This window comes from Peromyscus californicus, unplaced genomic scaffold (genome assembly GCF_007827085.1).
Source record: "Peromyscus californicus insignis strain IS unplaced genomic scaffold, ASM782708v3 Scaffold_23__1_contigs__length_62951481, whole genome shotgun sequence".
NCBI classification, from domain to species: Eukaryota; Metazoa; Chordata; class Mammalia; order Rodentia; family Cricetidae; genus Peromyscus; species Peromyscus californicus.
Window position 1 is genome coordinate 4856574 of NW_026294534.1, and position 23732 is coordinate 4880305.

Below are 23732 nucleotides of genomic sequence, written 5' to 3' on the forward strand. Positions count from 1 at the left end.
AGACACATAAGTCACTAGAAGCACCAATGCCAGGTCACATGAGACACTGGAAACACCAATGCCAGGCCACATGAGACACTGGAAACACCAATGCCAGGCCACATGAGACACTGGAAACACCAATGCCAGGCCACGTGAGACACTGGAAACACAAATACCAAGACACACAAGTCACTAGAAACACCAATGCTAGGCCACGTGAGACACTGGAAACACAAATACCAAGACACACAAGTCACTAGAAACACCAATGCCAGGCCACGTGAGACACTGGAAACAGGACTTCCAAGCCATGTGAGTCTTTATACACATGTACCCAGAATATAGTTGGGGCGTCCCAACCTAGGCTGTTTCAGCTTGAAGACATCCTTCCATTCCAACAGAATTTCACTATGAATAAATTAGCTTTTTGTGTTATTTTCATCTAGTTAGTTAGTTTTACAGGTTGCACGATACTGAATAACCAAATTTGATATAGTTTCTCAATAATAAAATAATATAAATGTAAAATTTTTATACCAGGCAGACAGTCACCACAGTCGCCTATCTAGAAGTCATCACATTTCCTGTGTGACAATATTAGGTCACACAAAATATGTTGGAGAGCTCCAGGGACTCTGGGGAAATGTACTGAGTGAGGTTTCCAGGTCTAGAACGCCAGATGCTTCCTGTCCTCCCTTGTTTGTGGATCCCAACTCCAAGGCTTCTGAGATGAATATACATCCTGAAGTCACCACAGAAGCAAGGAAAATAGAAAGAGATTGTAGGGAAGAGAAGGATCCCCCAGAGAGAGGAACAGATGTGTCCTGCAGTAATGACAGGGAAATGGAGGGTGGGGACTTGAACTCTAGAGTTCCAACACAGGGTGCAATACCTCCCCCAAGAGCCATAGACTGTCTAATGAACATCCCAGCGCTCACTTCAACGTGTTGACCAGGGTTGTCCGAGAGACTCCCAAGACAATACAGACTATTGCTGTGGTCCTTAGTTGCTTCCTAGAACTTAAGACCCTCTGCTGACGACAATACACTTTGTACAGAGGCCTGGAAAACTGGAACATAACTGACCTGGAGGCCTCCTCCCTGAGGACAAGCTTTCGTAGTATCAGAAGGTTACTCCTGAGAGCCACTATTACACCATATTTTGCAAAGCTGATTATGGTGGTTCATACTGTCACCAGGGTCATTGATGGCTTACTTCTCTTAGAATCTTACATAGCACCTTCTAATTAGACTTATAGCCAGTACAATAGGAGGTAGTTTGTGCTTGGTACTGTAAACCTAGTCCATTACTAGTTGCTGCAAAGGTCGTAGGCTCTATAGGAGAATCTAGTATATCCATTCACATACGTTATTATAACTCCTAACTATCTCCTAAATACTTATCTTCCACCCACAGCTAAGTGTAGCTTTCATTCCTTGTCAAAGACGTTTCTTTTTGTAACAGATGGGGACTATCACAAAGATTCACAAATGGTCAAACTGCAGGGAATGAGTGACAGGAGGATAAGCAGCCTCAGATGACACGTCTACCACACAATTCCTCCACCCAAGGCTCACAAAAATCATACAAGATGAGGCAGAAAAACTGTGAGAGCCAGAGAACCATGTATCGCTGTCAGACGGGGTCTTGTAAACATGATAGGGAGGAAGCACCCGTGAGATCTCAACAATATGGTTGCAAAAACACCTTCATAATGACACTAGTTGGTATAGATGGGCAAATTGCACCAAGTCCTCACACACAGATGAAGAGCTACAGGCGATCACTGGTTACTAAGAGAGGGAGATCCAGTGTTCTCCAGGGATAAGTCCCCTAATAAGTTATCCAATCCCAAGCAGTTAGCCTTAAACTAACTTAAACACATATGGGCAACTATACATGGACTCATCATGGTGTGTGTGTGGTGTGTGTGTGTGTGTGTGTGTGTGTGTGTGTGTGTGTGTGTGTGTGTGTGCACGCACATATATATAACAGTAATAAAGAAAGAAGAGGTCATGAATTTGAGAGGGAGTCTGGGGCCACCATGGGAAGAGTTGGAAAGGGAGAGAAAAGGGTGAAAATGATGTGTTTGTTTCATCTTGTTTTTTAACATGGGCAGTTCTATTTGAGAGAGCTTCCTATAAATGAAACAACTTATGAAATGGAAGTATATTTAAATATAATATAGGTTGCAATGGGCCATGCATACAGAATCAATACACATATGATGTCAATCAGCATATTGAGGTCACAAAGCCAAGAGGTGATTTTCTATTGATACAATTTGTTTTGCTGTGGATACAATTGGTACCTTTTTATTTCTCCTTTGTCTGTCTCCCATAGGCTTTTCTTTCCTCTGACTTACCATGTGTATATATATATATATATATATATATATATATATATATATATATATATATATATATATATGATGGGGGATGTCTTTTTGTATGCTGTGAAAAAATGTTGCTCTGATTGATTGATAAATAAAGCTGTTTGGCCAATGGTGAGGCAGAATAGGGTTAGGTGGGACATTCTAACTAGAGAGGAGGAAGTTGAAAGGCAGAACAGACAGGATGTGCCATGAGAAGCAAGATGTAAAGATACCGGTAAGCCACGATCCATGTGGCAAAGTATAGATTTATAGAAATGCGTTAATTTAAGATGTAAGATCCAGCTAGTGAGAAGCCTCAGCCAATAGGCCATATAGTTTGTAATTAATATAAGCCTCTGTGTGTTCATTTGGGTCTGAGCGGCAGTGGGACCACAAGGACACAGGACCTGGATGGGCACAGGAAAACTTTCAGCTACATATATATATGTAATAATAATTACTATTATGTAGTTGAATGCTCTTGTTACAGGTGTTCTCCACTTAAAAAAATCACTTCTGATATTTTATTATAAACATTTTTCTTATTGTCAATTTTGTGCCTTAAATTCAGCAGTCTTTACTCCTCTGTTCGGTTTTATTCTATTGAGGTGTAAAAGAATCACCACTAAGTGCATATTGCTTGCATGGTTTTGAGCACTTTGTTTTTATTTTTAAGTATATTAGAAATATATTTTCCTTTGTGCTATAAAAGAGAGTTTCAGATTCACTATTTTTCAGATGATTGTGTCATTGTCCCCAAGTATATAAATGACCTGTCTCCCCCACAGCAATTTGATGGAGGACCTTGGCCCTTCTGTCTAGTTGTGTGAACTACTCTGCTTTGGGGACTAATTTTCCTACTACTTTCTACTACTCTATAATGTTTTCACAGCTGATATGCAGTTTTTATAATTTGCATATAATTGTCGCCCTCATTTTTCTTCATTCTATAATAGGTATTTATACTCTTTCATAAAATGTTTCCAAGAAATGGTTGATGCCTATTTCCTGTATTTTATAAAAGATAACTTTATTTAGGCTTCTCAGTCTTGTCTGGTATCATGCTGCTTGTTGTGCTTGGAGAGATACAAAGATCCAACTCCATCCATCCAGGAACTCAGTCTAGTGTAGCAAACTTAGATCAATGTAAACATATTCAGGAGACAAAATAATAAGTTTTACAATCAATATGTTGCATCTGTAGCAAGACCTTGGCCAAACAGCCTGAATCTCTCCATTAAAGAGAGAGAACATGGCTGGGCGGCAGTGGCGCACACATTTAATCCTAGCACTCCAGAGGCAGAGCCAGGCAGATCTCAATGAGTGTGAGACCAGCCTGGTCTACAGAGCGAGATCCAGGACAGGCACCAAAACTACACAGAGAAGCCTTGTTTTAAAACAAAACAAAAAAACCAAAGGGTGGGGGAGGGCGAGAGAGAACCCTTCTCCAATGAGTTCTTCAGGATTTGAAAACCTTCCTGGTCAGATTCTGGTGTACCTGGTCTCTCTAACTATTCTGTTTCTGAATTTAACACTCAAAATAAAGCACACAGAAATAAGTGTCACCAGTGTGGATGTGGAGCTGATTCATCTCACAGTGTGGTACATCACAGTCTGATGAACCAAACCATAGGGCCATGATTGTATCTCAACAGGGATCCCCAACCCACACTTACCCCAGCAGTTACTAACAAACTCTCCATCCAGACTGGCACTGAGTCAGAGAGCTTGGACAGAGAACTGTGGGCATTTCAAGAGAACACCATGTAACTGACATGTGAATCTAGAGGGTACAGCTGTGCCCTAACAGGAAAATGACATGAAAGGATCAAGGCAAATGCTCTCTTGAGAGTTGAAAAGATACAGTTGTTTACAAACACAGCTCTCCCTCACAGAACAAGAGAGTTGATTGTGGAACCAAATATGAGTGGCCATGGGTTACTGCAAATTTCATACTCCGTTGTGGAAACAGTTTCATGAAGTTTTTCTAGTAACAGAACAGAGAATTATACATCAAAATACATTTTATATGCACTGGTGGAAACGTAGGAGTAAAGGTTAAGCAAAGTGGACATGTGTATGTCACATGGCTCAATTGTCACCTGTTTTTATTATTAGCCTTTGGGTAGGTGGCAGCTAAGGATATTCCAAAAGGATTTACCCAGTAGTCTAGGGTGGGCAAGCCCAGGACTCAGAAGTGGGCAATGGACAGGTATCAGGGGCTAAATGTATTCCCAGATACTTTGGATCTGTACCTGCAACATTCCAACCTCCCCATAATTAGGTGGCTCAAAGCAGCCAATCAACCCTGTGGAATACTTAAAAATCGGTGTGGCTTGTTTCATTTATGTATTTTTTTTCTGAGAACTTCAGTTCACAGCATCAGAATAGAAAATCAAATCTATAGTAGATGGTTCGCATACAGTATCAAAGAAGAAAGCAGCCCATTACTCCCAGGATCTTGGAGTTCAATTTTGAGTTTTTATAAATCATTTTTGTGTTCTTAATCAACACAGTCCAAAACACAATGTGACCGACCTGTGAGCCAGAAAGAGGTGCCAGAGGAGAGACAACTGTGCTTCCAGGTGCTTCTTGTCTCATTCCTGAGCAACTGGATTTGCACCAGATACTGACTATAGCTTCCCATACACTCTGTATTGCATTATTGCATCACTGCAAGAAGCCTGCTCCAATACAGGAACACCACAAGCAAACCTATGGTTTTGTTGGCCTCAATGACCTGATCTACATACATTCATGCCCTGGTACCTAATATTATCTTAGACCCTAAAGCTTGCCTCCCTCACTGTAAGTGTCCCAGCTTAGTAGACATAATTCAGCATGGCCTAGCTCTCTAAGGCTGCATTGGGAGAGAGAATACTGGAACCTGGGACACAGCTAAGTTTTTCAGAATGGTGACTAACAGTAAGTGGCATTTGCATAGTACTTTAGAACACTGCATGCAATAATTAACACATAGACTAAGCCTTCTAAATGGAGTAAGCAAGAATTAGCATTTGCTTTACGAATGGAAGTTGGACTAGAAATACCACTGAGATTATGTATGGTCAAGGGTTAGTCACAGTAATGAAAGGTCTTTTCTCATTCAGTTATAGAAGCTTCTGGAACAGGTTTTCTTGACCTCTGGGCCCCTAGCATCTGAGTTTGGATCACTCCCCTTTGTGCTTGGCTGCTCTGTTCCTCATGAGATACTCAGAAGAATTGCTGTCTCTAGTCATCCCATGCCAACAGCACCTCAGTCAGAGGGGGTGGGCAGAATCTTCCCCGGTTGTGGACATTTCTAGAAGGACGGAAGGATCCCTGGCATCATGTAAGGTGTTCCTTTGCAGTGGGTTCCTCTGCTCCTGCTCACCCTGCCCTGCCGTCACAGTAGCTGGGCACACACCACGTTTAGAACTTATTGGTACAGTGCAGCATTCTAAAAGTCAATCACATGTGTGCTTTCCTCCCTTAAAACAACTTAATAGAATCATTGCTATAATTACATTATTTAATAGAAGACAGAACTGAGGAAAGGCAGCCAGCCTACACAGACATCAGATTTCAAGGCTGGGCCTTTCCCTCTTAAGGTTCATGCTCTTGAACATGAGCCTGAGAAACAATACATTCTTACAAAAAGGTAAGTTGTTTTTTTTTTTTTTTTTGACAGAAAATTTCTCATCAATGGACGTGATTAATTTTATAGGTGCTAATAAAAAGACTTTAAAGCACAACAGTGTAATTGTAATCCAAAGATACTTATGAAAGTTGAATAAACACAAGACACAGTGAGCCATAAAAGATTCATGAGGGTTATCAATGTACTCAAACAGCTAAGCAAAAAGTAGTGTTAGGCAAATAGATTGTGAGGCAGAAAATTACAAGGAGCACAAGCATTCTAAACCCTTGGGGCACCAAGAGCAGTGATAAGGTCATCCCCTGAAAAGCTGGGCATATAACCTTTACCTTTACAGATGATGTTTGCTACAAGTGCTGAGAGAGCAAATGTTTCAGAACAGAACACACACAGAACTGGAATGGGTGACGAGTAGTCAGTGTGTCCAACTGGGAGTTGGTGAGGGAGAGACTAGAAGGAAGTGTAGTAGTAACGTTGGGTTTTGCTCCAGCGGCTGCAGAGCGCAAATATGCAAATGAAGACAAGAAGTAGGAAGCAATTCTTCAGTGATTCCCCCGACCACAGTCTATCAAGCTCCCCAACAATCATCGAAAGGTTTCAGAACCCGAGAGCATGAGCTTCCCACTTGTTACCAGTTGCTGTGACCTCATTGGGAACAGCAGAGTCAGGGCAGAACCTGCTTTCCTGCTGTCGAGGTTGTTGGTGATTTTTCTCCTCCCTGTAGGTATGAGGTCTATAAGAGTTCTATAAAAGTCAGTGAATTGTCAGCTTTCCACTGCTGTATCAAAGGCCCAAGGCAACTAACTTACCGAATGGAAAGACTTATCTGCCTCATGATTGGGAGACTGTAATCCATGACTGGTGAGTCCCATACCTTTGGGTGTCACGGCAAAGAGGCATGATGAAGCAAACTCACTTATACCACGAGCCAAGGAGCAAAGAGAAGGAAGTGGGGGTGGGACCTGGGCATCATAATTCCCTTCAATAGTATGCATCAATGACCTAAAAACCTCCCATGAGGCCCTATTTCTTCAAGGTTCTACCATCTACCATAGAGCCACTCCAGCGATAAAGCCTTTACATGTGCCTTTGAAAGACCATCAAGATCTGAACTATAGCAGCCAGTAAGCTGAGAGAGCAATGGGAAGAGACATGGATTAGCCTGCTAGTAAGAATGAGACATGTAATATAAAAGTGGGAGTGACATTACAGTATCTCCTTCACATTCTACTGATTAGGAGAAAATCACACCTCTGTCCCCAACCAAATGGAGGGAGTGCCACAAGGCTGGGCACAATAGAGTAAGGCAGAAGGATCATGAGTTCAAGACCAGCCTAGGCTACACAGTAAGAATTTCTTCAAAGTGTGTGTGTGTGTGTGTGTGTGTGTGTGTGTGTGTGTGTGTGTGTGTGTGTATGTGTGTGTGTGTGTGTGTGTATGTGTGTGTGTGTGTAGTCCGGACCACCACATTCTGTCCTGTAATGTGTTGTGTACATGCTCTTCAGTAATTTATCACGGATAAACTAGTCATTCCTTTCTAAGGTTACCAAGTCTCACCTTATCATTGTGTCTGCAATTGGGAAAGTCACTACAAAAGGCAGGTCCAAGTGCAGATGAGGTTTTGACATGCGATGCTAAGCAGAGCCCTCTGTCTAGTGTGGGTCTGTGAAGTGGAGGAGACTTTGTCTTGCTCTCTAAATAGCCAACATGCAATGGCGGTGGCCCCAGCAAAGGGAAAATGAATAGGAGGGGACTGAGACTTTTGTCCACAGCAGTTCTGACACCCACCCCACAAAGGTTCGGAACATCTCACCGGTGCCCTGGTAACACTGAGAAAACCCACTTGGGTTGCCAAGTTGGACTTGGCAGAATCCTTATTCTCATCTGTTGTTGGTTCTCAGTCTCAGATGAGTCGATGTCTGCTCATAGCTCCCCTGGAACAGAGTCACATGGCAGGTCATCAGTGTAATTTCTCTTCTGTTCTCCATTGCTCTGGGAACTGCAGAAGCAGCTGTATATGATACTTGGAAACTGATGGGGACACAGGTCAATCTGAAGACAACAATGTGCTGTGTGCAAGCTCTACATCATAGATAATGTAGCTTCTTTTCTTTTATTAAAATATATTGAGACAAATTAATATGTATGATAAACAGTTGCTTCTCCATTGAGCAATGAGCCCAAGCCTTACGTCAACAAAGGCTGTTCAGCTGAGTGATCCCATGACTCAGTAGCTGAGTCATGAGGCCACTTGTCAGAGTTGACATTTGCAAGTATCTGCTTAGTTCAACCCAGAGGCTTTCATATTGCTCCATTTTAAGGGAACATTAGTTATCTGATTTATAATTGATATTAAAAAGCCAAAGATATTAAAAACAATTACTAACATTAGATGGAAACATCTTTGTAAATCCTTGAGGTCCCCAGACTATCAGCTGGAGGAAAAAATTAGGCTCTTTCATAAAACCACTCAAACAATCATCTATTTTCACTTAAAACTCAATTATGTGACTCACTGCACCCATGACAGCTATTAGCCAGAGCAGTTTTCCAACAGAAAGGATGTGTGTGACAGAAGTAAACAGAGACAGCATTAACAAAATGACTCTGCTTTCTTCTGAGACTTTAATTTCAGAATCACTAAGTATTGGGCAAATTACTGTAAGAATCATAGTAAGAGTCATAACGGGGAAAACGTACCTTTTCTGATCATACCGACTATTGACTGTGCCACACAGTTTAGCCCTTGAATATTATGATATAGTGTGTAAAAAACTGAAGACCTGAGTGAGTCCCTCATTTCAGCTTCTTGAAAGGCACACCCTAAATCCAAGGTGGCTGTTAGGTAACTGTTCCTTCATTAGCAAGTAGAACAATCAAAGAAACAAACCCCCTGTTGAGACTCTCACAATCTGTGGTGGTCCATCTTGACGGTCAACTGACAGGATCTGGAAACATCTGGGCTACACACCTCTGGGCATGTCTGTGAGGGTGCAGTAACTGGAGGGAGAAGCCCTTCTTTCCCTAGGAGCAGGAAGCACCTTCCTAAATAGTGCTAACTGCCTGTTCACATTTACTTCTTGCTACTGTGTCTATATCTCCCAAGGCTTCTGATGTTGACATCAGACTCCAGTTTCTTCCTCTTCCCAGCATGGACTGAAGACCAGCAACTCTCCAGAAACCTAACATCTTCAGCATCAGATGAGGACCACTGAAGCATCAGCTCTGTGGCATGAGCAACTACTGGGTACTCAGCTGGTTCACTATGCAGATGGACATGGGGACTTCCCAGCCCCTAGAATGTAAACAAATCTAATAATCAACTTTTATGATATATATTCATCCTACAGATTTTGTTCCTTTAGAGCACCCTGTCTAACATAGCACCTTTGGCTCTTGGACCACCATTAACTGAGTGTAAGATTTTTAAGAATTCATTGATTTGGGCTCATTTTTCTTATCCCATAACAAAGAAACAAGCTGTCACAATTGTATGACCAACAGTTGCCAGGTGGAATGCTCACACTGTAGTCCCAGCTCTCAGCACTCGGGGCACAGAGACAGGCAGTGCTCTGTGAGTTTAAGGCTGGCCTAGTAGTCTAGATCAGTCAGAGCTACATAGTGAGAGCCTGCCTATAAATAAATAAACAAACCAACAAACTAAAACCGAAGCCAGTAGTGATGGCACATGCCTGCAATACCAGCCCTGGGGAAGGTACAGACAGAAGGATCTGACATTTAAAGCCATCTACCGATCAGTAGGAAGTCTGAAGACTGCCAAGCTATATGAAACCTGTCTCAAAAAATAATCAAAACCAAAACCCATTTGTATTGCTTTAATATACGCACAGTAGTAGATGGCTACCACAAAACAAACTCAAGGACATTTTTGGAGGTTCTTTGTACCATAAATGCTTTGACAGGGCTCTCCCACCTTCTAGGTCCTTTGTGTATATATCATGGTATCCAGTTTTATATTTTTATGGAATTTCTGTGTGTGAAAAAGTGTGTGTCTCTGCATCTATATGTTTCTTGAGCTTTTTCTTTGACTCTTTTTCTTCTGTATGTTTTGTTCTGTTTTATTCTATCTATCTATCTATCTATCTATCTATCTATCATCTAGCTATTCATTTATTATTATCATCATTATTATTATTTAGATCTATCATTGTTATCTTCAGCATCAGAGTGTTGTTGTTATTATTGTTATTATTATTAATTTAGATCTCTGTTCATATCCTAATGAGACAGAGAAAGGAAGGATGTATATTTGGGTAAGTGGGGAAGTGAGGAAGAACAGGAGGTCCTGGAGGAGGGGAAACCATAATCAGAATATATTATTATCTATTTTCAATTTTAAAAAAAAGGATTTGTTATGTTCAGGCTTATCTTTAAATCCTAGCATATGCTAATTTTGAAAAGAGTTTACAGGATTACAATGGCTATTCTTGAATTTTAATATAAAATTCATTTAGTAAAAAGGACTCGGAGAAGTCAACTTAATGCCCCTCTGTCTGAAGCCCTGGCAGGCCTGAGACTCACTGTGTAGGCCTGGCTGGCTCCAACTACAGAGATCAGTTTGCTCATTCTCACACTAATGATGAAGGTTAATGAAGTGACGTCCATAACAATACCGTAGATGGGTAACACAACGGCAAGGACAGAAGAACAATGACAGAAGGACAGACAGAAGAAAGCTGCTCACCTCATGGTGGCCAGGAAGGGTGGGGGAACAGGAAAGAGTGGGGGTGGGGGACAGGGACAAGATACCAAGACAGATGTACCCTCAAGTGGCCCACTTCCTTTATCCCACTTCCTCTGTTTCCTACCACCTCTCAATTCATTGTGAAGCAACCAATGCTTTAATCCATTGATGAGGCCAGAGACCACCGATCCAGTCACTTCCCGAGGTCTGGCTTTGAACCTTGTTACACTGGAAACCAAGAGTGTGTGCACACAGGTGCCTCTAGGGAATACTTTAGAGCTGAGTCATAACAGCTAGGCTGTGGAAAATCCAGTGTAATCTACATGCAGGAATCCTCTCTCCTGCTCTGGGTCTGTCCACACCAAACTGCTGATACCAATCTCAAAACCTCATCATAAAAACAAGTAACACTAATCAATAACTCAAGGCTAGTGGGGAAAGCCTTACGTTCCACAATGTGAACACTGTGAAGAAACTCAAGGTTCACCACTTATATCCAATGGAGTGACCAAGGCCCAAGAGAGTAAACAGATGGCCTTTTAAAGGGCCATTGGCAAGATGATGAAATAAGAGGCTCCAGCCAGTCCCCTCCTCCAGTGAACACTAAGACACAGGTCAAGCTCCTTTCATGCTCTGTGTGCCTCAATGAGTCACGCAGTTAAGCACACTGAATCCCAAAGATTCATGTGTGAAATGCTTTGCCCCTAGGTCAGGAGTACCGGGAAAGGGTCGGGCCTTCACAAGGCAGGCTTACTGAGGGGTTTAGGTGGTTGGGGTTGCATACTTATCTCTTTTTAATCCTAATTCTTGAATTCTGTTACATTTTTTTCTAAATTTTGGAATGTTATTCTTTTGCTTTATTATCTTTCAAAGAATCTTTAAGTGTGTTTTGAAATCACAGATTAAAATGCTATTTTTGTATTTGTGTAGTATACAAGCTTGGGTGTGTGGGTGCTACTGTTCAAGTGCCCATGTACTCATGAGCAGAGGCCAAAGGATATCAGATGCCTTGCTCTATCACTCTGAATCAATTTTTTAAAAAAAAAAAAAAAACTATATTGTAAAAAAAAAGTTGGTGTATTAGTCAGGGTTCTATAGATGAACAGAACCTATAGAATGAGTCTCTCTACATCTATAGAAAGGGGGTTTATTATAATGATTTACATGCATGAATAGAAGGTAGTTGTTCAGTCCACGAGGTTGGATGTCTCAGCTGGTCTTTAGTATAGGGTGGAATCCTGAAGAAGTAGGCTTTAATGCCAGTGAAAGAAGCAGGCAAGGAGAGTGAGCTTCCTTCTTCTGTGTCCTTTATACAGGTTTCCACCAGAAGGTGTGGTCCAGATTAAAGGTGGATCTTCCCACCTCAAAAGATCTGGACTAAAGGTAGGTCTTCTCACCTCAAAGTTCCAGATTAGAAGTTTATCTTCCCACGTCACATGGTTTAATTAAGCAAAAATCCCCCACAGGTGTGCCTAGCCATTCTTTGGGTTTTAGTTAATTCTAGAAGTAGTTAAGTTGACGAGCAAAATAGCCATTATAGATGGAAATAAATAGAAACATCACAGTGAATCATATTTCCTTGAGACAGGGTTTCTCATTGTTCCTGGAGCTAGATTACTGGCCAGCATACTGTGGTGACCCTCCTATCTCTCTGTCCCCCACAGCACTTGGATCACAGGCATGAACAACCATTCCTGGACTTTGTGGATGCCAGGGATTCAAAGCCAAGGTCTTTATGCTTGAGCATGCAGTCCACACACTGAACCATCTTCCAGCCACACGGGTTACAATTGTGACCCATGGGAATGCTGTTCTGATAACTCTGACGACTCCTGTTGTGTTCTGAGCCACAGAACCTTGTGGTTTTTCATTCACAGTTGAGCTGGGCTTCTCTAGGCATTCGGAATGAAAAGTATTAGAGTCAAATTCTTTAACTTCACACAACACTTATGAAAGTTAAGAAAAAAAATAGTATTTTGCTTTCTGAAAATTCTTGTTTTCCTGCCTATGTTTCTGAACTCTCCATTTCCCCTTATGTATGTTCCCTCTTTGGATCACTTCTGATTCCTCTCCAAGTGCCTCCCTTTAGTCTGTGTCCTGTCCTGGGAAGCAGCAGTGGTCTCTCTCCCTTATCACCAGCATAGAGCCTCAGCCAGGGTTCCCCCAGTTTGGGAGTTGCTCTTTTCCCAGCAGCTAGAGCAGTGCCTGGAGCTCAGGAAGGACTCCTGGCTTTGAATAATTAAGTAAAAGGCATAGGGGGAGAGCAGTCAACCAGTAATGGGTGGTCGGTGACTCCTCAAGGTAAGGTGAGGCGCTCACAGGGGTAGCCCACCTCTAAACTCATCCAATTTCATGCATCAAACATGAGCAGCCCTTGGCAAAGTCAGTCATACCCTGATAGTCTAAAACATAAGTAAAACATACATGCCTCCAGTAACCAATACTATCTACATTTTGTAGAGTGGAATTAAAAACCTTTTAAATCTACCCTAAGCTGCACCTTCACACCCAAATGTGAGTGTTTTATAAACATTTCCATGTAGATTTGTGTCCCTCCTCGGTTTTTTTTTTTTTTTTGTATTCTCTTCCTCTTGCTGAAAGTCCATCCACAACACCACACTGCTGAAATTCTGTTTCTCTTCCCAAATACACTCAATTGGGGTTAATTAACCCCACTGGGAAGGGGTTGCAGATAAAAGCTGGAGAGACCACATGACATGCTAGGTGCTATACTTCTGCCCTCGTTCGATACACTAGAATTGGTGTCCAGACTGGGATACAATCTAGGACTGGCGGACCACAGACCCCGGGCTCTCCCCTGGCACTGCACAGCTTTCCAGGGCAATTCCAAGTATTTATCCCTAAGCAAAGAGTTGCTGGGTCTGTAGCTCTGTTCTCAGATCCCAGGCAAAGCACAAGTGTAATGAAACCATTGACTTTCAAAGACAGTACCCTCAGCCCGAGGAAACGAAGGACTCATCCTCGGCAGCTCTGGGTCCTGGGGACAGAAAAGGGCAGAGCTCCTGGTGAATGCGTCAGGGAGAGAACTTGGCCTGAGAGGATAAGAGCAGAGTCGGGTGTGCAGTGTTTCAGTGTGTTTATTCCACAAAGAGCTGTGGCTGATTGTAACTAAAGCAAACAAACCAGTAGCATCCATCTTGGGGTTTCTACTCTAGTGGAAGGAAATAAGCCAGCAAGGTGGGCAGTGCCTGGAAAAATAAGGCAAAGAGATCCTCATGATGAGGTCTGCATAGGGAAAACACAGAGACCTGAATGTGGGGCAAAAGGAAAGTCAACAGGATGGCGTGGGAAGCAAGGTGGCAAGGAGGCAGAGTGCCAAGACCTGGGTATGCACAATGTTGCCCAGCTGGCCATGCTGAAGTCTGGCTGTTGCAGGTGACAGCCACTCCACAGTCTCCTTAGTAACCAGGTGTCTTAGGATTTCCATTGCTGTGAAGAGACACCATGACCATGGCAACTCTTATACAGGGAAACATTTAATTGAGGTGCTTGCTTACAGTTTCAGAGGTTTAGTCCATTATCATCATGGTGAGGAGCATGGCAGCATGCAGGCAGGCATGGTGCTAGAGGAGCTGCTGCATGTTGATATGCAACAGGAAGTAGACTCAGTGTCACACTGAGGGAAGCTTGGGCAAAAGAGACCTCAAAGCCCGCTCCCACAGTGACACACTTCCTCTCACAAGGCCACATCTACTGCAACAAAGCCACAACTCCTGATAGTGCCACTCCCTTGGGGGCCATTTTCTTTCAAACCACCACATTCTACTCCCTGGTCTCCAAAGGCTTATAGCCATATCATAATGCAAAAATGAATTCAGTCCAACTTCAAAAGTCCTCATACTCTATAACAGGCTCAATCTTGTTTCAAAGTCCAAAGTTTCCTCTGAGATTCATGTAATCTCTTAACTGTAATCCACTGTAAAATCAAAATAAAAAAGTAGGTAACATATTTCCAACATATAATGGCACAGGATATACATTACCATTCCAAAATGTAGAGAAGGGAGCATAGTGAAGAAATACTGGACCAAAGCAAGACCAAAAACCAGCAGGCCAAACTCCAAACTCTTCATCTACAAGTCTGATGCCAAAACTCTCTTCAGATCTCCAACTCCATTCAGCTTTATTGACTGCAACACACTTCTTTCTCTTGGGCTGGTTCTATTCCCTATTAGCAGCTTTCTTTGGCAGGTATCCCACAGCTCTGACGTCTTCAACATCTTGGGGTCTCTAAGACAAACCAGGATTCACCTTCACAGTTTCACACGATGACCTCTCTGGGCCTCCCTCCGTTCAGGGGCACCCTTGACATATATACCTGGCGTCAGCAGCTTTCCTTAGTTGCAGAGGAATACTCTAACCTCTTAAATCTCTGACTCTAAAGCCAGAACCACACGGCTAAAGCCGCCAGCATCTGCTGCTTACTGGGGTTGGTACATGGCTTCTTGTTCAACTACATCTCCACCAACTTCCTGTTTTCAGTGGTTAGACCAGGCTGGCTTCAAACTCAGAGATCCACCAACCTTCCCAGTGCTGAGATTAAAGCTGTGCACCACCACACTGGGTTCTAAAATTTTCTTTAATTCCTTTTCACAAGTTGGAAAGTTAGCTGGGTGGGAACTTGCCCTGAGGTCACCACTTCCTTTATTCCATTTCTTAATCTGCTTATTTCCTTGAACACAGGAATTAGCTCTATTCCATTTTCTGGTGCTGTTTTTCCCCTCAAATATTTTTTCTTGTCCATCTTCCTCCTTTTCATTATAACTCTTCATTAGAGTTAACAGTAATAACCATACAACAGAGGCTGTTTTGAGATTTCCTCTGACAAGGGAATTAATCCAAGACTCTTCACTTTAGCCTCAGGCAAACTTTTCAGACAAGGGCAAAAAGCAGCCACATTTTTCACCAAAATATCACAGGAATGATCTCTAGGCCACATACTGACATTCTTCTCCCCAGAAACCTTTTGAGCCAGCCCCTCACAGTTCATCAAATCACATTCAGCCCCACTCCATGCTCCTGCTAATATGTACCATTATACAGCACTTAAATTGTTCAACTGTTTTTCTGATCCACCCAAGGTCCATATTCCTTAGAACAAAAACATGGTCAGGCCTAGCACAGCAACACCCCAGTCCCTGGTACAAAACTGTGTCTGAGTTAAGGTTTCTCTTGCTTTGAAGAGACACCATGATCATGGCAACTCTTATAAAGGAAAACATTTAATTGATGTGGCAGCTTACAATTTCAGAGGTCTAGTCCATTATCATCTTGACAGGGAGTATGGCAGCATGCAGGTAGACATGATGCTGGAGAAGGAGCTGCTGCATGTTGGTATGCAGGAAACAGTAAGTAGACTCAGTGTTACACTGAGGGAAGCTTGAGCCAAAGAGACCCAAAGCATGCCGATGTAACACGAATCTTTAAAGGGCTTATAATAAAAAACCCAGAGCCAGATATTGGAGTGAACGCTGAAAGATCAGAGAAGCAGAACAGTCGGCCACCAGCTCTTATCTCTACGAAATCCTCAGCCTCAAGAGAGTGAGTTCCTGTTTCCTTGTGCCTTATATGCCTTTCTGTGTCCTGCCATATTACTTCCTGGGATTAAAGGTGTGTGTCCCCACTGCCTGGTTCTGTTTCTCTCATGTAGCCCAATGTGGCCTTGAACTCACAGAGGTCCAGATGGATCTCTGCCTCTTGAGTGATAGGATTAAAGGTGTGTGTCACCACTGCCTGACCTCTATGTCTAATTCAGTGGCTGGCTCTGCCCTCTGATCCCCAGGTAAGCTTTACTGGGGTACACAGTATATCACCACATCTGCCCCCACAGTGACACACTTGCTCTAACAAGGTCACATCTATTCCAACAAGGCCATACCTCCTAATAGTGCCACTCCCTTTGGGGGGCCATTTTCTTGCAAACCACCACAGTAGGAGTGACAAAATCTCACCTGCATCTTAAATAAACCCGTGCTCTGGAAAAGGGAGCACAATTGAGGAAGAGTACAAGATGGCAGGGAAGGAGCTGTGGAAGCAGCCACCCTAAGCATGGCGCAGGCACTGGACAAGGCATGGGTGTGACAGTCGCTTTCCTCACTTTGTGGACTCCATCAAGACTGGCTGCGTGCTAAGCAAGGGACTGCTGGTTTGACTGCTATGGCTTGAGTGTGAGCCCCCGGGGAAACAGATGTCCTACTCAGCAAGCCTGGGGAAACCTGAACGAGTTGGACTGAGAAAGCAAGCTTTCTGGGAGGAAGTGTGTGCAGGTGGAAGCCAGGACTGCTTTCGTATCATCTGGAGGTCTGTCATATGCCAGGCCGCCTTTGGCAACTGCTGACGCAGGGCAGTGGCACTTGGAGATTTGTGTTTGTTGAAGGGTCTATCAGCCAGCATCCTCTAGAGCAGCAGAACTGGCAGAAGGAATACAGAACAGGGGATTGACTAGAATGATTTATCTGGTGTGGTCTGGGGAATTCAACCATGGTTCTTCATTCTCCAAAGGCGGAAGACTGGGGCAGCTGCTGTCATGAGACGTGAGGCCTCAGAAGCCTCAGTACAGCATGGGAGGCCGGGAGGACTCCAGGAGAGGCACACTGGAAGGCTGAGGAGGGTGGGTTCTGATGTCAGCAAAGATGGAGGTGGCGGCAGCAGCACTCCATCAAGAAGCAAAGGCAAGCAGGAACAGAGCAAGCGCTTTTCCCTTGGACCCCTCATATCAGGGTTGCCACATTTGGGGAGGGGGGGGGATCTTCTGATTTGCGGTCATCAAATCAAGGAAATCTCTCACAGGCACGCCCAGAGGCTAGGCTAATCTACATAACCCCCCCACCCCCAGTTTCCTAGAAGTGTGCCTCTTGGATGATTCTTGATCCTGCCAAGTTGGCAATCGATATGAACCATGGAAAGAGGCCTGTCAGACTTCACACTGAGGTGTTGTATAACTGGAGCTATTGTGACGCTTAAAGCCAGGGACAGAACACCCCAAGTCAATAAACTCAGAGTAGGTCTGACAGGGAGCAACCAAACCAACAAACATTGAGAGTCGGGGGAGAGGAACCAACCAAAGTATTTCACTAGTTTTTCAACACTCAGCAAGTCACTGAGAAAAAGTGTGACTCTGAGCCAGCATTAGGACTCACTCTACCAGTTAGGGTTCTCTAAAGGAACAGAACGCACAAGAGAAATCCATGTACTGAAAAGAGATTTATTAGACTCAAGTACAGGAAATGCTTCAGGTAGGCCAACAACGGCCACCTCATCCTCGAGGCTGTGAATCTAGCAGTCATTTAGTCCATGAAGCTGGATGTCTCGGCGGTCCCTATGCGGCACTGGAGGCCCGGAGGATTCCTGGACCGATGGTCTTCAGCCTACATGAGAATCCTGAATAAGTGGGTTCTAACACAGGTGAGGGACAGACGAATTTGCCAGCAACAGTGAGGGAAAAGCGGTTTCCATCATCCATGTCCTTTCATCTGGACTGCCGCCAGAAGCTGTCATCTGCATTTAGAGTGAGTCTTCCTGCTTTAAACCCCTCACAGGGGGGTCCAACAGCTTGTGTTTTAGTTGATCCCAGACGCAGTCACATGGACAACCAAGATTACAGCCATCACACGAGCACACCAACCAGGTAAAAGAATCACCACACTACTTGACAGGAAAGAAAAGTGTGAATGGAATATGAGGAGCTAACTTAGATGCTGCCACCAGTTCATAAGGTGTGGTAAGTGCACTCAGTGGAGCTCTACGCAGCAGTGAAAAACGATGAGGTATACTTTTATGGCCTGCAAATATTCTCACAACTTACTGAAAAAATAAATAAAGCAGAGTAAGCTTTAGTATTGTTACTCTAAATAGTGGCTTTATGGCTCCCTTACCATGAATACCATAAACAAATATTACCTTTAGTAGGAAAACTATAAACCTTCAACTACACTTGCACTTTGGAATATGCCTTTATAAACTCGAGGAAGGACAGGCTTAAATCGCTACAGTGCACTTGGTAATGCGAAACACACCGGATTCCAGAAGGAACACCACTAAAGCTAGTCTGAGAGTAACTGAGACAGAGCGACGGTCCACGCCTGTAACTTCAGTACTTGGGGATTCACATTGGCATTACCATAAATTCAAGGCCGTCCTGGACCCCCACCTCACACAAAGACACAGAGTATAATGACACGATAAAATATGAATCAAAAAACTAGGATGAACTGATTTAAAAGAACGTAATTTTGGTATTGCATTAAATATTTAATAACTTTATTTAAATTATAATAATCACAAACACTTATTCCATTGCTTCAAAAAGAAGACTACTTCAAATAATTTATACCCATTACGTCAGGTCCGACACTCCTCCACCTCAGTGCTGCCACAGAAGTACATTTCTGAACACAGATATAATACACCCATGACTGTGACGTCAACCTAACTATAAAAGCCATCTCCAAAGTCAAAGCACCTGGTCTCTAAGGGAAGTCACAGCTTGGTCATTGTATGGACACCTCCTCAGAGAATCATCAGAGGAGACAAGCTCCATGAACTCTGTTAATGCTGTAGTGCAAATTCACGAAAAACATTTCTCTATCAAACATGCCCTACTTCAGAAAAGTTAAATTTAAAATTGCAAGGGTTCTTTTTCAACCAAATCAATTAACATCTCAAGTGTCCAGTGTTTAGATGATTCTCTTTTAACTTCCCCCACATTATCAAAAGAAATCTACTTATTAATTCATTTGGCCATAACCTTAAAAAACTGTTTATTAAAATACTTCATGCTTAAAGATGGCATTTGAGCCCTCAAATAAAATGACTTATTTTTATAAGTCTAACAACTCTGATTTTTTTAAATAATCTTTTTATTAGCTAAAAACAGTTATAATTTTTTAACTCTGGAAAATTCTGTTTAGAAAGTCAAGAGCTGTGATGATTCTAAAAGCTTCAAAATCCACTTTACTACTATCTGAATCCAAACTCTAGCTTCTGTATGGACACCACACACACACCTCTTGAAGCTCATTGTGCCATGGTTCAAAGTCAGATTAGGAAACATCGTTTTAAGCTCTGGCCCATTCAGTTTCTTTTCTATCTAAAAACTGTCATCGGGTAACTACTGCTTTTGAAGTATTCAAGAGAGAAAATGAACGTCACTGGCTGTTTCGTCATTACCGTCTGCTGTTGTCTGGCACAGCCAATGTTTTCCCTGGATAGCTAGCCCTAAAGCAAATACTGATTTTCCTCCTGCAATTCACATTTGTCTACTGAATCAGTCACCCAACGTTCTTGCAGGATTTTGAACTTTTTCTTAAGAGTTCTTCTGAAGACTTTGAAGTCTGCAACTCGTCTCTGATCTTCCCCAATGATTACATGAGATACCCCCTCAGATAAGCAGGAAACTACCTTTGCTCCACCAAACCTCAGCTCAAGTGCTGTGACATCTAATCTCGTTGCTTCGATTTTGGAACTCAAGTCATTAATAGCAGCATACAAGTCGAGATAAACGGTGCATTGTCGAAACATATTGAGAGGAGAGTGGTCCCAGGAATAACGGTATTCTAAGTCAGCGATCACAGGCGCCATTTCCTCCGGAGTCTGCTGCTCACTGGGTTTCTTAATTCCTAAAAACACTTCTTTCAGTTGATCCAAATCGGTATCAACAAAATAGCTATCGCCATAGCAATCATATTCACGGGCAAAATGCTGCTTTGTTGATGGGCACATGTGAATCATAAAGCGAGGTTGCCATGGCACACACGTTTTTGTTTCAAAACACTCTAAAAGCCACTCGGGCTTGACGACATCATGTCGATCTGAAGAGATAATGTTTCTCACTCTGATGTTCTCGCACCCTGCAATCACACAGTACGTATCTGGGCCTGGATTCTGCACTATATAACCCCCAAATTCTGCAATTCTGTTCTCTAGGTCAGACTTCGGATGACCATCTAACCCACTCATCACACAGAACTCAACATCTTCAAATACGTTAGAAACCTTGTTTACGTTAGAAAGGTTAGGTGCTTTCAAGTGTTCGATAATCCCAACGCTTTTCTTCATTTTGGAGACGGGTTTCCGCCTCTTTTCTCTAGGTTCGTCATCATCACCTACGTGAAGGTGTTTCGTGGCAAGCTTCCCAGACGCTTTCCCCCTCAGCTCTTCCAGGTCAGCCAGAGTCATGCACTCATGCCACCCTTTGTCATCTCTGATCTTCTCGATGCGTGGGAAGCGCAGCGTGGAGCCCGTCTTGTACATGTCACTGGGGACGATCTCCGCTGCCTTAATCTGAACAATAACAGAGTTACAGGGCTCGATGTACACTTCCGGCTTCTCTGTCCCGCATAAAATGCTACTCGGCGGAGACTTCCTATGGAAGGGTTTCCAGTATTTGGCCAATTTCAAGCCAAGATCATAGAGTTCTTTCATGGTGTATCCTGACCCTACTCGGCACAGGGTGTGGAAGGTAGATGGCCTCTCACCATGAGGGGGCGTCTCTGCCACTGCACACAGAAAATGAGACATCATACCACCCCGTGAGCCTTTACCCCAGTAGCCCCCCACAATTAAGAGGTCTAATTCATCCATTAATCCATTGACATACTCTGGTTTAATTTTTAGCCAGCCTTCGCCTCTTTTGTCTGGCTTGTAAATGGACAGAGGGTGTTTAATCATGATGCCCTCCTCTCTGTTATCTATGGCCTCATTTAATGCATCCACTACTTCATTCTTTGTATGACCTTGCCTTTTCTGCACTATTTCTATCCGGCCTGGGATGGGTGTAAAAGTATCATTCAGGATATCATACCTCTTCCTGAGGGTCTCACGGCCTAGCTTCTTATTATTAACCATCAACACATCAAAAACACAGTAACACGTCTGCAGGTCTGAATCTTCGACCATCCTTTTGATGTCAAATTTGACGCCCTTCTGCATGAAGGTCTGTGTGGTCGGGTTGTAGGCCATCATCTCGCCATCGAGGATGCACACCTGCACGTCTGCCCTGAACGCACCATGAATGAATGGGGTGAGTGACCCTTCCTGTGGAGAGGCGCCAAACTGATCGGTGTAGTTGTAGCCATTTCTGGAGAAGTACCGATACACCTCCCCGTCTTTGTGCATCTGCATGCGCTCGCCATCCAGCTTGGTTTCGATGTAGAAGCTCTGCTGCTTCATGTCCTTTTCCACGCGCTCCACATCGGCTACGGCAGCTAGCATTGGCTTAAAGGCAGAAAACAGAGTGATGGAGATATCACTGAGCCCCACAGAGGGGTCATGGAGTTGCCTACAGACCTTTTCCAGATCTGTGGTGACATTGTGCAGCTCAACTGCATCGCTATGAAAAACGTTAAATATAGTTTGTTGACTGACACCAAGCTTTAAGTCTTTGATAATCATGCGAATCAGCCACTTTTGCTCAAGTGCTGAACTTTGGCTTATTAACTGGAGAAGGCTCTTTTTCACTTGGTCTTTCCTTTTGCCAGAATTATTGCTGGCAACTAAGTCTAAGAGTTCATTCACCTGCTGTATGGTTAAGCTTCCTTTCTGTAAGCACCGTGGCTTCAGCACAAAGTACGCAATCATGGCAAAGTCCCCAGCATCTGTGCGAGCCCCACTAGGTGTTCGGTAATTCAGGAGCTTCAGGGCATCCTTGCCTCCTTTTGGTAAATTCAGCAATTCGATGTAAAGCTTGGCGAGCATGGTTTCTTTGATTCCATAAGCCATCCTCTCTCTTTCTAACTGAGGAAGAATAAGTCTCATGGCTGGGTAAAAAGAGTCCGTAACGTCCTTCTTGTTCTTATGAAGGGCATCATGAAATTTCCTCCAAGAATCTAAGAAGTCCTTGAAGTGCCTGATCTTTTCTGCACGGTCTCTACTTTTCTGTATTCGTTCCAATGTGGAACATAAATCTGCAAAGGGGACGTGCGCTGCAACAGTCTGCGAAGTTTGTGAGGTGGCCATGGAAGAGACGACAAATCCTCCGGTTTGCACTGATAAAGCAAAAGAGAGTGACTGTAAGTGGCAGGTGCAATCTACAAATATTTAAAACAATGGGCTCATAGAGGCGATTTAGATCACGGTACGTCTTTATGATTCACTCAAGGAAAACAGGTCAACGCAGTAAATGATGGCTCCACATGGAGCTGCTTTTCCTTCCACGCTGGCCAACACTTCCCATCAGGTCTCAACAGCTTCATTTCCGATAGCTGAGTACCAATTTATCTTAAATGCTAACCACCACCGGCATTCTAGCTCCTAAGTATTTTAGCACAGAACACAAAAATATTATTTCTAATAATGAAAATCAGGTCGGATGAGGTAAACTTTATTTCCCAGTCTCCGAGGAAAGTCTGTTTATGTTTCTTCTATTTTGGATCAAAACACACTACTTGCCACCAGTGTTTTAAACAAATCACTTGCTCGTTGAACCAGAACCTGATTTCTTTTTTAATAATTTATTTATTTGTATTTTATGTACATTGGTGTTTTGCCTGAATACATGTCTGTGTGAAGGTATGAGATCCCCTGGAACAAGAGTTATAGACAGTTGTGAGGTGCCACATGCGTGCTGGGAATTGAGCTCGGGATCCTCTGGAAGAGCAGCCAGTGCTCTTAACTGCTGAGCCATCTCTCCAGCGCCCCCAAACTTGATTTCCTAGGCATTCTGAAATCCAAATCGTGGCTGACAAACCAAACAATGATCTTTATTCCTTCAGTGACAGCTATGGCAACTCCTCTGCCCTTCAAAGCCCAGCTGGAAGTCCTCGACTATAACAGCCTCATTTTTATCACAGATACACAAACATCGATTCATTATTATATTTCTTTTTGCTCCTATCTTCGTGCTTGCTGTTTCCCAAGTGTTCAGTGACTATGTATGAGCCAGGTAGTGTGCTATGACCAATACATGGGCTTCTACTTTAAGATGGCGTATGTCTAAAAGAACACAGGGTATGACAAGAGCAAACTACAGTAACACGTTAAGCGCTTTACCAAAAAGAAAAATACAATCCTAACCC

General features: G+C 43.2%; 1 protein-coding gene across 3 annotated transcripts in view; it reads right to left on the minus strand.

Moving 5' to 3' along the window:
- Positions 1 to 23732, minus strand: part of Lig4 (DNA ligase 4) — a 140396-nt gene that overhangs the window by 114525 nt on the left and 2139 nt on the right. Inside the window, exon 2 of one of the 3 annotated variants that reach the window (XM_052751631.1) lies at positions 17904 to 22703. The exons of the other annotated variants lie outside the window; for them this stretch is intronic. Coding sequence (XP_052607591.1) covers positions 19936 to 22674 — 2739 coding nt within the window. The 5' untranslated portion in view covers positions 22675 to 22703 and the 3' untranslated portion in view covers positions 17904 to 19935. Of the gene's footprint in view, positions 1 to 17903; positions 22704 to 23732 lie in introns of those variants that run through there. 3 annotated transcript variants of the gene reach the window in all.